The following is a 14,189-nucleotide window of genomic DNA, read 5'->3' on the forward strand; positions in this document are numbered from 1 at the left end:
TCCTTGAGCTCATCGTTCCAGCAGTTAATTGTCATCGCTGTAAAGATGTGTGCCCCTCTCTTGCCAGTGGCTCTAGTGGCGTGTTTCTCTGCGAGAGCAGAGTTTTTCATTCTCCAATATTTTCTCTGTGCAGTGCTACACTTCAGAAGAAAGGGAGACCAAGATGCATAATCATATTGATAGTAATAATAATAAAGATGATGAGAAGGTGTGGTAGGAAAAGTTACTGGATGTGACTCCCCTCATGAAGGCACTTTAGGGAATGTGTAACTTCAGCCACAGGCAGCAGTGGAAGTACTTGTGTTTGTAGCATAACTCCCATGCTCAAGTATTTGCAGGATCAGGCTTTATGTGTAAGTACTGAAGCGTAGTTCAGTGGTATGCTGGATGGTGTTCAGAGATTGCTGAAAACCGTGCATTAAATAGCACTTTGAATTGCAAAGTGCTGGTTCAGTTTTGTCTATGAGAATGATAACACTTATTATCTGATTGTTCCCTGTGCAAATCTCACCTCAGGAAAAATTAAATTATGTTTGAATTCAGCTAAAGCAAAGTATATCATTATTTCCTTTCGTTATTAAAAGGGATTTTTACTGTTTGTTTGTTAAAACTGAAGCAGCTGCCATGTTAGAGCCTTAGATGATTTAAAAGCAAATACAGAGGCAGAGCCATTTACAGTACAATTGGCTTGTTTTATGTGATTTAATTCCTCCTCTTGGCTTCGTCATATTACCAAATCATGTTTTCAACCCCCCTCCCCTTTTTAATTCTTTCTTCTTTTTGTTATCAGCAGAATTGAAGCTGCTTATCAGTAACCACGACAACCAGGATAAATACTTGTTTTAAAGCTGATGCACATTCAACCTGAATGGTCCACATGACCCAGAACATTCAAGAGGACAGGCAGCATGTGCTCCCTTCTACAATCAATCTCCCCCTTCCCCCCATCTCCATCTGCTTTAGAAAGCTAATAGGACGGTTTAAAAACCTTTTATATCAGAGTGGTTTTCTGTAGCCATCCGTGGCTGTTTGGACAGAGGCTGGCCCACGCCTGTGACCTGAGGAGTAAGGAGAGAAGGAAATTTTGGGAGGCAGGGAGATGATTTCACAGCCCAGCTCTGAACTTGGCCGCATCCCCAGCATCGGCTCACTTTTCTTGTGCTCCTCCAGTTATCGTCGCGGCAGTCACCTGCCATTCGGCAGGAGGGCGAACCGCTGCTTTGCAAACCCTCCATGAAGGGGGAGGATAATCCCAGCTGGGCAGCAGCTAAATAAAACGGAGTGACTGGGATTGTGCGGGACAGGAAAAATGGTTGTGGTAGGAGAGAAGCTTCAACACAGAGCCCCTGCCTGGTCCATCCCCTGTCTCTGGTGGAGGCAGGCAGGCTGGCTGAGGTGGCTAGAAGTGGCCGCTTCCCTTTCGAGGAAACTTAAGAAACTCTCACTTACCCAGAAATCCCCCTGACAAGGATTTCTGCCTGGCCTGTTTGCTCTCTCCCTTGCTCTCTAAGTTGCTTGATGCTGTAGAATAAATCCTTTAAGCTCTCTCTGTCTCAGTTTCTCTCTCTATGTAACAGGGATAATAATTTTTATTCATCTCCATAAAGCAGTTTGAGGCCTGTGGATGGAAGGGTTATATAAAAGCTGGAAATGACGATTGTCAGTCACTCTTCTTTTGAGTCTAGAAACACCTCATAAACCTGCTTCCTAAGGCGCAGGAGGATCCTGGGAGTGCAGGGTAGGAGCTGCAGTTATGAGGAGCTGAATATTGGATTAGGGTCTGAAAAATGATGTTGAATGCCTGGTCGGAAACTTTTTCAGTATTAAATTTCTTTTATCTTCTTCAAAAATTGGATTTATGATTCAAATTCAAAGTGATTTAACGAGATAAATATTATGGAAGATTTGATTATATGGACATACTGTCAGTCATTGATCAACATACTCGGTTTTGTCCCCGTTAAGTAGGACTAGAACAACTCAGATCCAAATCACTGACTGTAAAATGTTCTTCAACCATGTGCTTTAAGTACGTGTTAGATGGTGCTGTCTTTTTTCTTTTTTTTTAATGCCTGTATTGCTGTTGGGTTGAACAGTAGTTTCAATCTCCAGTAGATTTGTAAGTATTCTCTTTCTTTCAAATGTTAAACTAATCTTAGGAATTCTTTGAATGGCTGATGCTCTGCTGGCACTGTGACAGAAAACGGAGGGCTGGGGAAGTGGCACGAAATTCTGAGAATTAGCTCTGTCTCCTGCTTACGAGGAAAGAAATATCTGATAGATGCAGAAAGGCTGCGCGTTTTATTCTGTATATTGGCAGAAATGGCTTTTGCCTTTTGATCAATTTAAAAGCAAAATCAGGCAAGCAAACGTCCATGTAGGAATTACAGGCAACTTGTTAACATCATCATTATGTGGTAAACATAAATGTAATCACTACGTTCCATATCCTGCAACACGTTGCCTTTGTTCTTGATTGCATTAGCATTCAAATAGAGGGGGGTTCTCAAAGCAAGGATGAGTAGCATGGGTCCTGCCAACAAAGCGGTATCCCTGTTGTGTCAATAATTTACCCAAATTTATTTAAACCCAAAACCACAGATTTCCTGTCCCATCTCATGGGGCTAAATCATTACTGTATTTGCATTTATCTATGAGAGAAACAGGATTCTTAGATTAATATTTTTAGGTCTTCTGATTAATTAGCCAGCCAAGGCACACGAAGTGGCGTTACTAGAGCGAACAAAGACTGTGGGAATGAAAAGGCAGAGTGGATTGGAAGAGCTGTGTTTGATAAGTCTTCCCTAATCACTGGAGAGAGAGTGGATTGGTGTGCTAGAGCATGCAGAAGTAGTTTTGTGATGATGATGCAGCTACCTGAACTCCTCAGCAGTTGCTCCTAGATCATGGCAGCCTGGTGCAAAGGGATGTGGATTCCTACTGGGGTTCTTAGCCTTGTGTCTGCGCAGAGGATTCGATGTGAGAAGTGGTCAAGCAAGGAGCCAGACATAATTCTCCCATGAAGGTTATTTCATTGGGAGAGCCATCCTTTCTCTCAGAGGAGTACCCAGAGATGCAGGTGATGATTGTCATTGCTTCTTAGCCAACTGCAGTTGTCTGGGTGATGGTATGGGGGTATTTGGCAGGTTATGACTGGATGGTGAATTGGGAAGGTGTTCTCATTGCACAATTCCTCTTAGGTCATAAAGACCCAGTTTCTTCTTCCTCCTTCTGGTTACTCTTTCATTGTTCTGCTGTTTCTGTTGCTTTTGGACTTTTTGAAATGTTCAGGGTTTTTACGTGATTGTGTAGTAAGTTTGTTTCTGTCTGCTGGAAAGCTGTGCTATCTCCCTTTGGGATGTTATTAGAACAGGCAGTTTTGAGATGTGCAGAGCCTGTCTGACCTGCAGTCGTTGGTTTTGAAGGGTCAGCTACGCACGTCTTTGTCTCATCTACACCTGTGTTCTCATGCCTGTACTGCAGAAAGTCCTTGCCAAGGGAGTAGAACAAGGGAAGGAGAACTGGATCCTATCTTAAGAGCTGGAAGAGCCAAAGTCCATTGCCACAGATGAGATCAACCTTTTTTATCTTGATGGCAAGTGTATCATCTGCGAGGGCATTTTTTAGCATGCATTTCGACTATCGCTTTGGCATAGGGCAGACTGCTTTGTCACTTAGGTGGAATTAATTTCACTCACTTAATTTGATCTGCAAGTTAAGCCTCTAGACTAAGCTAGTTGTCTAGCTTAGGATGATGAGGGAGTAGTAGCTCCAGAGAGCGAGTTGATCCATGTCTTACAAAATAGCAGGTTGGAAGGAGATCTTTCTGACTACAGAGGGATCTATACAACTGTAGTAGACTAAAACTGCATGATTAGATGAAACGAGTCCATCATGTATGCTCAAGTGGGTCGCTGAGGGTCTTGGGAGAGTAGTGACACCTGAATGCTGCCCTACAATAGTCAAGAGACATCCCATCTTGGGAGTCACAGCCGTGTTCATTCAGCACAGCTAACCCTTGCCGTTCCCAGTCCCTCCGGACATCCAAATGCATCCTCCATTACCTCTGTGTGTGCTACATATTGATGACATGGCCAAAGCCATGCATACAAGCAATGATGAACTAATTATGATATGTGTATCCTCTGGGAGACCCCCTTAGTAACTGAGGGTAATGAAAGAAGGCAGAGTAGCAAGGGCACCATGCAGGAGAGGAGCCTGACGGACAGAGCCCTGCAACTTCCTTCATTTTCGCTCTATATTCCAAATAACTCCCTTGCTTAATTTGCTACCCACACACCAAAGCATTGTCCCATTTCATCTGGTTCCCCTGATACTTCCATTGCTTATCTTATGAAGATCTGTGTCAACATTTATCAAAACAAATGGCAAGCTTGGGACCTTTTAAGTAGTTTTTTTAGTTAATAAAACCAATCTTCTACTTCTGTTATGTTAAAAGTACATTATCTTTTTATTACAAACTCTCTACAGCTCTGTCTGTTTTCCTTCTTGGCAATTTCATGACTGCTCCAGTTGATTGCTGTATGGAGAATTACAAAATCATTAAGGGTGGGGTTTTACCAGCTGACTTACAGTACAAGCCATTTCTCAAAATAACCACAACAGTGCAATACTGATGTGTAATTTACGTCACAGTATGTTTTTATGAAATAGTTTGTGGCTTATTCATTTAGATTTAGAGCTGAATATCTCTTTTCTCGCTTTTTAATCAAGCTTTCTTCTTTCTTTTTTTTTTTTTTTTACTTTTTAATATTTTCCACTCCTAGGCTTGGCTTGCCTCCAATTTACCAGCTACAGTGAGGAGGAAAAAAAATTTTTTTTTTTTTCTTTTGCCTGCAGTTTAACTGCAAGTGTGTTTTCCTCTTTGATGTATACATTTGTGTTAACTGCCTCGGAAGAGATGGTAGATTTGTGATATAATATATTGCACAAAGGTAGAGCAGAGAATTGATAAAAGAGATGCAAAAGTTTGGAATTTCAAACCATACCAAGTGAGTGACGCTATTTAGCCTCCTGCTCTAGTACATTTCCTTTTTAAAAATGACTTTCTGTATAATGTCTTGTAATTAGAACAGGAAATCATTGAGTAACTGTAAGAAGAATAAGAGCACTTAAACTGAAAAGAAAATTACCTTCCGAGAAATTATATTCACAATTTTTTTTTCCTTTAAATTTTTTTTTTTCTTCCCTTCACATTACCGTTTTGGTAATGATAGTAACAGATGTACGTACCCTTATCTGTATCACTGTTCTGCTTATGTTTTCTGGGGAAAAAAAATCGTTTTCAGTAATACGAAAAATGAATGGACAGAAAATGGGAAATGCCTAATTACAAAAAATATTGTGTGTCACAACAGAGTAGCAATTAAATTGAAACTTCAATATAATTATCAATAACAGTCGAGCCTGGAAGGGTGCCAGGCGCGTAAAGTTGGTGCTCAGCCTTTATGTGGTTGCTAGGAGCACGGCGAAAAGTATAAAGCTTAGAGAAAGGAATGTCTAATGTAACAAAGTAACAGAAGGTAGCATAAATCATTGTGAGAGCAGTTCATATTGACATTATTTTACTTAAATTGGGTCGAAACTAGACATTTAGTCTTACAAGAGGCACAAATTCGTATTTCTTCCGCAGAAATAACTCTGTGCTTTCTGGGAAGAAGTGGAGTGTGCTTTCCTAGCACCAGCCTCGTACATATTTGGAATCTTTTAAGCAAAAATCTTTAAATGTTTGTTTCTGTTGGCATCCAAATGCATTTGCACTAATACGATTAAAAGAACTAAAGGGCAAAATACTTGGCAGCTTTTGCAGTTGAGGTAATTAGGTACAGGAAGGAACATGCATAGTTTTTCCATCAAGCTCTATAAAATCCTGGTGTGAAGGTTTTTTTTAAGAAAAAAATGCTTACTGATGTTGAGAGTAGATTATGGCAGTTAGTAATAACATTATAGGCTGATGTTTCCGAAACAAGCAAACAAAAAGCAAGTTACAGTTCTGTATTTCTCTGCTCTTCCTGTAAATAGTTCTGGCTCTAGATGGATTTGTTAGGAATTCGTGCTTTTAGCAGGCTTTTTTGGGGTGGGGGGAGGGCTTTTAATTGTCTTGCGCTACATATTAAAAATGTTTGTGCTGATTTGAAAAGTCAGTTCTTGCATAGATTCATTGTGTTTGGCATTTCATGTATCTCTTACTTACAAAGACAACTTGAAGAACATGTTATCCAACATAAATGCCAGGCTGTGCCAAATCCCAGCTCTTTTTACCCCTCACAAAGGGAACTGTTGGATTACATCTATGCATATGTAGGCAGCGCTCGGAAGGCAGGGGTGGAACCTTGCCTCCTAATTACAGTTTCTCTGTTTTCAGCCCTGAAATATATAAATAAATGAAAAATTGACATTGGAGGGGGTTATTAAAGCACACAATTATGATATAAGCATGGGATTAGAGTAATTTCAGTTGAGCCTTACAAGCGGCGTACTGTAGGTATTATCTTTTACCATGTTCGCTCTGTTGAAGCTAAAATGAGATTCAGAAATACAGCATCTTGGTTTTCTAAGATCTCAGTTAAATATTTTTAGAAATGATGTTGGTTTTCTTGATTTTAATGGAACGTGATCCACATTTTGATCTCTGTTCCTCGTAAGAGTAAACTCTTTCTGATCATATTTATGAAAAATATTCAGCAATATACACTAAGCTCACCATTAAATGGCATGTGTTAGTTTTTGCTAGAAGAAAAAATAGTTCTTCTTTGGGCTTGCATTTTATTAGGGATTGGTCTACTTTGATTTCTCTTTTCTCATGTGGGCATGGTTGAGAAAAAAAAGTCTTTGTTCCAGGAACACTCTGTTTGTCTTTCACTAAACAAATCTTCAGTTTATTCAGCCTTTGTTCATTCTTAGATTTATCTATTGAACCTGGAGTGAATAAGGAAAGGAAACAAATGCATCATAAAGTATTCATTGGAGTTACACAAGCATGTATAAAAGTGATCCTGTAAAAAATGACTTGATTTTAATTTATGCCAGGGGTTTGAGTTAAGTCGTCAGTTGTCAGGGGTAGAAAGTTTGTGTAATTCTGCGGAGGGACTTACAGCACATTTGTCTAGAAACTAATGGTTTACTACAAAGGCACATGGGGCATACATTTATATACACCCTGTTTAAAAAGCTGACCACATCCTGGCATAAGAAAAGTGCTGTCAGATCAACAGATTCAGCTCACCACTATCTACACAAAGGTATAAAGTAGTAATAACTGTCAGGCAGGCATATATGAAACTCTTGAAGGAGCTAAAGGATGGATCATGTGCTTGTTAATTCCTAGAACAGTTTTCCTGATCTGATTTTTAGAGTTTCCTAATAAAGAAGAGAGCGCCTTATTCCCAGGAGCAATTGGCTCAATCGTGCTGTTGTGTGGGCTTATGGCATACTTACTTGTTGAAAACAAAGAAAAGCATGACCACATCCTTATTGACCAAAAGAGGGTTTAGGGCCATAAATTTTATTTTCTTAGAAAAGTAATGTCAATGCTGTTTACCAAAATGTGTTATTCCTACTTTTTTACACAAATTGTTTGATCTCCCCACCTACGTCAGGGTAGTGGGGAAAGTTCTGAGTTTTTAAAAGTGATGGCTTTCAGGATCTGTGCTTGTAAAAACAGTACTTCCCAAGTCCGTCTGGTGTGTTGATTTTTTTTTTGCAGCGTTGCATTCGTCTGCAGTGATGACATTCTAGGTGATATATCTGCTTCCAGAGACTTCTTAAAATTTAGCCTTTTAAGTGTCAACATTTCCATTGCCTCACGTGAATCAAGATGAGTTGTGCCATCGTGTTTAGTTGGGGAGAACTGATCTGACATTTCTTTCAATATCTGAAGTGATTTTTACTTTAAGGGTAAGAAAGATGATTTCAGTATTGGTAATGGGATTAAAGAGTAGACCTTTTGTCTCTGACAGAAGAAGTAGCTGAGTTATTCAGTAATCAGAGTACAGCTGAAAACGTAAAGTGAATGGTCTTGCTTTGTCTTCATTGGCATGCATGGAAAGCCATGTTCAGTTACCCCACCTGAAGAGATAAATGAGCATAAAAAGAAGTGCTGTTAAGTACTGGCTGCATACCTGCAAATGAATAATTTCTCATGTTTGCATCTCTGGTTGGGTTTTTTTGTTGTTACGTTTCCTGCTGGTTATCATATGATGAAACTTTATTGTGATATTTCAAAATCTGCCACCTTTATGCCTAATATCATCTAAAACATGGGGGAATGGGAAGGTCTGAGCTCTAGATTGCTTTGTATTTTGAGCCCACATTTCGACAGTACGAGCTGTTTGAAAATTCATTTGCTCGTTGTGCTCTGTAGGTGTTTTATTGAGTCCTGCTGCATTTGCAGTTAATGTGAGGCAAGTTATTTCCACCTGTTGGGGTAGTTTAGCATCAATGACTAGGTCAGATCAGCCCACCTCCCTGGCCCAGGGGCCCTTTGGTAGCTGCCAGTATCAGATACTTCAAAGGAGAATTAATAGCTGTATGCTCTGGGGCTTGTATATGATTATTTTTAAAAGATGTTAGCTGGTGTAAACATGAGTTCAGTAAGGCTATATAGGGAGCTGAATAAAAATGACAGATAATATTTCTATCAAAGCAGCCAAGTTGGCAAAGTATGGAGAGCACTTTGATTCAGGCCATTGGCTAACTTCTGCAGAGCAGTGCTTTCTTACTCATCCAGGTAGAGTCCTTGTGGGTAAGCATGGGAGAACTGAACAGAAAGCCAGAAAAGAAGCTGTTTCAATAAACTTTTTTTAAATTTCTGTTTTTAACCTTTCTTTCAAAAACCACTGTGTTGTAAAAGATAGGTCTTGAGAAAAGACTGAACCAGTGGGCCGTGGGTTTTCTGAGATGCTTGAGTTACAGTTCTTGTTTTGTATTTTTCTGACGTATTAAGAGTGTTTTTTTTTTCTTTTCTTCTTCCAGGTGAGGATGATGAAGATTCAAACCTCCTAATTCTCAGCTACCCACAGTACTGTCGATATCGTTCCATGTTAAAGCGCATTCAGGACAAGCCTTCTTCAATACTAACAGACCAGTTTGTTTTAGCCCTGGGAGGCATTGCAGTAACAAGCAAGAACCCCCAGATCTTCTACTGTCGGGATACATTTGATCATCCTACTCTAATAGAAAATGAAAGTATATGTGATGAGTTTGGTAAGTCACATTAGAGCTATTTTCTTTTTCTCACAAGTAAAGACATCTTTCTTCTTTTTAAGTGTCCACTGATTTCCAAGGCGAAGATGTGATTCCTTTGAAGTGAACCAATGCTATTTATGTTTGAAATGTTAAGTACCAAATGTGCTCTTCCCTCTGTGAGACTGAAGGCTTCTAGCCACTGGTGATCTCGGTATTGCAGCTTGAGTTCATCATAGTCAAAGATAACATTACACAGGTAGAGTGTGTAGCACAGTTACTCGGTATGACTGAAAGGATCCCTTGTCTGGATTTGAAATTTATCTACCTTAACCATTCGCCTATAGCCTGTGTCTTTCTAGAAGCTTTAAAAAGCATGTTGGGTTTTTTTAAAGTCATTGGTGCAATATGCTAACAAATGCAAAATAGGAGAGACTGCCTGTGCGTCCCATTGCTGTTGCAGAGCACTCATCAATTGGGTGTATGCTCCCAGGGCCCTGAACAAATGTCAGTTCTAGCTGGTGTGTTTCTGGCCTTCCTGGAATGCGGGCTTTTTCAGCAGGGGCTTTGCCAGTGCTCGGAGCTTGATTTTACAAGTGCAGAGGCACTTCTGGGAGGTGACCTCTTAATTCAAAGAGTGTAGAGAATACTCTGCAGCTCCAGAGGAGTATGCAGCCCCTTACAGCTGGGAGAGAGGGCTGCAAGATTCGGCCTCTGATAGCTGCCAGGTGATTTCACACCTTTTTTTTTTTTGTGTCAGATCAACCCAAGGGCAGCGGATGTGCTGCTGAATGTGTGGCAGAATGCATGTTGTGTACACGCCCAGGGTAACTCCAATAATGGGTCCAGTGTAATTTCTTTAGCAATGTACCTATGCTGTGAGAATTAAGTTTTATTACCCATATCACCAGATGGATGAGCGCCGTGGCTAATGCTAGCAAAGTCTGTTTGCGTAGCGGTGGGTACACCTTTGCTACAGAGACCCCTACATGTCTGCAAGGAAGCTCTTGTGGTCTCTTAGAGAGAGAATTTCTGATTATGCATTTAACATATAATAATGGGAGTGAGAGGGAAGGGGTTCAATGATGCCTGTGATGGGAGAATCATCTCCCCCTTTTTCCTAACTCTAGCACGCTGGCTTTGAGCTTGGCGCCCAGTCCAGGCCTTGTTGTGTTGGCAGAGAAACACCAACCCAACCGGTGGCATTGGGGCATTTTGTGAGGTAGTGCAGGACTGCTCCTCTGCTGCTGTACCAGTCAGCTCCTGACAGGCAGGAGAGATCCTTCCTCATGTGGTGTCGTCACTGGAGCACATTACTGCTGTGAATAGTTTTAATTTTGTGATGTTAAGCTTTTGCAGGATCAGGCCCAAACTGTCAAGTCTGCTCACACTCACACAAAACATTACAGGCTTTGAATGAACTATGAATAAAAGTGTTGGTTGCTCTTAGGGAGTGGGGGTGGTGAAAAAATGAATGAAATGCCCTGGAAGTTTGGTCTAATAACACAATAGTATCATGTTGATTTTTATTTACTCTGAGATCCAGTTCAGAATATAAAGTTCAGTTTTAATTGACTATCCTTTTTATATGGGAAAGGTTATTTTAGGCTTGAAGGCGTTTGATGAGCATACCATCTGCTTTCTGTGGAGTATTTTATTCAGGGTCATTCCTTGATTACAGGTTTGTTGAAATAGTTGGATCCATAATGCAAGTGTATCATGGAATATTAGTAATAGATGAATCAAAGAGATATGGAGTGATGCAGGAACTACACTTAGTGAACCATAGCGAGTGCTTTGTTCAGTCTCTGAAAGCTAACTATGCCATTCTCTTGACCTTTGTGAGGCAATTATCTCATTATCAAACCAGAGCCACAGAAATCTTAGCCATAGAAATTAATAATGTGTATTTAAAATTTAGTTTGGTTTAAGAAGCAGAGTTTTTAAAATGCCTATAAAACCAAAAAAATACTACTCTTTAAAAGTATTTCTTATGAAAATAACAGTGTGGTAAAATTTGCAAGCCCTGCTGTGTTAGGAAGAAAAAACTGGCCAATGTATGGTTCCGTTTCTGTATTGCAAAATGTATGTTGTCAATTATACTACCTTTGTTGAAGGCAACAGGCAAAGTGCTATTTTATCCTTTTCTTTGCTGGCAGGACAATAAAATGTACAACACTTCGTTATACAAACAGTTTACATTGATATCATGTAGATTGATGTCACATGTGGAAAGTGATGACTGCTAAAGCTAAACAGAGGCGGGTGGTACAGCAGATAAATGGATTACTCTAAGGCACTAGTATTTATCAGGCAAATCTGAGGGGAGACCAGATTACAGAAATGTGACTAAAATTCTTAAAAGGTGTCTATAAGGAGATCCAGACACATTTAATTTGAAGGGCTTGGCTATTTCTTACCTTGCAAATGAAAGAAGTATGCAGAAGGAACAAGATAGGAACACGTGTATTTCCCCATCACCTGAAATTCTCCAAACTCTAAAGCGAGTACAAAATTTGGGAAATACAGTCTACTAATGTCTTTATATGGTAAGCACTGGCTTCTGATACGGATGCCAGGTCTTCTTCAGAAACGTTGCTGTTGGGGAGGGGAAGGTGTTACACGTTCTTTGCACATTGGAGTACTGTGCGACAGATACAGCATGTCACAAGTGAGACACCAGAAACACCTTTACAAAGAGCCCCATTCACCACAGCGTGTAAGCTGTTGTCCTTGTTAGGCAGTTTTAATAGAGAGAAATGCTTTTCCAGGAAGTATTCTCTCTACTTTTATTATACATTTATAACAAAAACATTTTGTTCAGCTCTGACTCCTTCTCATACTCCTCCCTTTTTTTCCCCATTCTGTAGGGTTTAACAAAAATAAATAAAGCAGGAAATGAGGAAGAAAAAGTAAGTTTTGTTGACCATAAAAAATGTTTTTTTGGTGTGGGACTTTTTTAAGTAGAAGAGGTGTGTAGATGCTGTCTGTGAGCTCCTGCAGACATGGCTGGAAGAGATACTTTGATGCTTCGGGCAGTCCTGTGTGGATGGCCTCTGTATTTCCATAGAGCTTGTGTAAGGGTTAGGCTGCGGTAAGCTTCCCCTCCAACTTCAGCATGGGCTACCACAGCCAGTACCTGCTGCCAGCACTGCAGCTACCTGTGTCTGCTTCTGTCCGGCCTGTGCGCTCCGGTATGGCACGTGCCCGAGTGGTTTGGGCAGGAATATTTGGGACCGATTGTCTTGCAGAGTCCTTTTCTGATTCTCCTCTAACTTGGTTCAGTGTGCCACAACGTCCCGTCAAGGAGGCTGCTGGAGAAGTGGGCTGCTGAGGAATCAGCTCGGCAGCTGGAAGGCTCAAACATTTGCATGTATTTCTTTGCAGCCTGCCAGGGAAGGACTTGCTCTCCATTTACAGAGGAAAGACTGCTGTGAGTGGGAAGCCTCCTGCTCCCATTCTTGTTGATATAACTACTGATTAGTTAATCTAACTGCCTTGGAGGGTTCCCCTCCAGAATGCAAATAGGCTCAAAAGCTTGCTTCTGTTCAGAAAGCAGAAGACAATAAGCCATGCTTGGATGTCTTGATAGCCAAAGTTCACGCGTATGACCACAGTCAGGCTGTATACCTTTTCCCCTCCTGAAGTAAGAGTAATTAGAGGTCCTCACCAGCACGAAACAGTCCAGGTGGATAATGAAATGCTGGTGTTGCCGGCTAGGAACAAGAAATCTGAGATTTTGAACCTGCACAGGAGGCCGGAGTGGAGTTGTCCACGGTCAAACTGAAGCACAAAGGCTTGAGCCCTGCCTGGCAGTGCTGCCAGCCCATGCAGGCTTGCAGGTGGCACTGAGCGAGGGCCACGGGCAGGCCTCGGGCTGGACCTGGGCAGCTGTGGCAGCAGCGTCCCTGCCGTGGTCCCTGATGGAGGGACCGGTTGGACGCAGCAGGGTGAGCAAACGGGATCAGTTCTCTTCATGGCCTCATTTTAGTTCTCTGTGCAGACTAGAGTTCACCTACGCATTCCTTTATCTAACTGCTCCTATTATTTGGCATGTGGAAAAAACCAAAACCCTATTTCCTCATTCCCCTGCTCCCTTAAAATAAAAATACTATGTGCCAGCTGAACAATTCATTTCTGTTCAACTTGAGATCATTGGTAAAGACATTTTTCAAAATCTTTTTCATTTATCAGCCTCTGGGGTTATTGTTACTGAATAACTTTTGTAAATGCATATAATTGACTGGCATTTGCTGTGTGGTCATATACGCTGCAAGAGAGAAGGAATGAAAAAATAGGGATCCTAATAGTTTTTGTTACAGACCGAAGAGATCTCGCTGGAGGCAAAGCTGCCTGTGCAGTGTCCAGAAGGTGTATCTGAGGGTCACTGGGCAGAAATCAGTGTGCGGTTGTTGCTAGAGCAGCACACGTCCTTTGCATTTGCTTGTCCGAAGAAGGTGACTTCGCCTTCTGCCAGACTCGTTCCTGCTCCCCCACATGGAGTGACTTCCAGGGCGCATCGATCCTTTCGTGACCCAGTTGCGGGCTGCATTGCCAAATGCATGTGGGCCCCTACAGCAAGGGAGCGCACAGATGTGTCTGTCAGCATGACCTCCACCTTCTCCAGGCTTGGGGACTCGCAGGGTGGCGGGAACAGACGCGCAGCTTAGAAGCAGGAGGGTCAGGTGCTTGGGTGATGGTGGATTTCTACAGCTCCATCAGCTTCGCCAGGTAAAAATCTCGCACAGAAGGATTTGTCATGGTGCTTTGCTAGATAAATATTACAAATCCTGCCTGCTAAAGATGAACCAGAAGACCCTCTTTCATTTTGTGAGCATGGGGTTGCTTTTTCTATAAACAGGAGTGTGAGAGAAAACTGAATACCTTATTTCTTCTCGATTTTTAGAATCTATTTGGTAATTTTTAAATCATTCTGGATTATTTTTATAGCATGCTGGGTCCAATATGCCATTAAACAAGCTGTT

The 14,189-nt window shown here is 41.2% G+C and overlaps 1 protein-coding gene across 2 annotated transcripts in view; it reads left to right on the forward strand.

Moving 5' to 3' along the window:
• Positions 1 to 14,189, forward strand: part of ARID5B (AT-rich interaction domain 5B) — a 121,042-nt gene that overhangs the window by 40,399 nt on the left and 66,454 nt on the right. For both annotated transcript variants that reach the window (XM_050899267.1, XM_050899266.1), the window contains one exon: positions 8,995 to 9,225. In XM_050899267.1, coding sequence (XP_050755224.1) covers positions 8,995 to 9,225 — 231 coding nt within the window. The remainder of the gene's footprint in view (positions 1 to 8,994; positions 9,226 to 14,189) is intronic.

This window comes from Gymnogyps californianus, chromosome 6 (assembly GCF_018139145.2).
Source record: "Gymnogyps californianus isolate 813 chromosome 6, ASM1813914v2, whole genome shotgun sequence".
Taxonomy (NCBI): domain Eukaryota; kingdom Metazoa; phylum Chordata; class Aves; order Accipitriformes; family Cathartidae; genus Gymnogyps; species Gymnogyps californianus.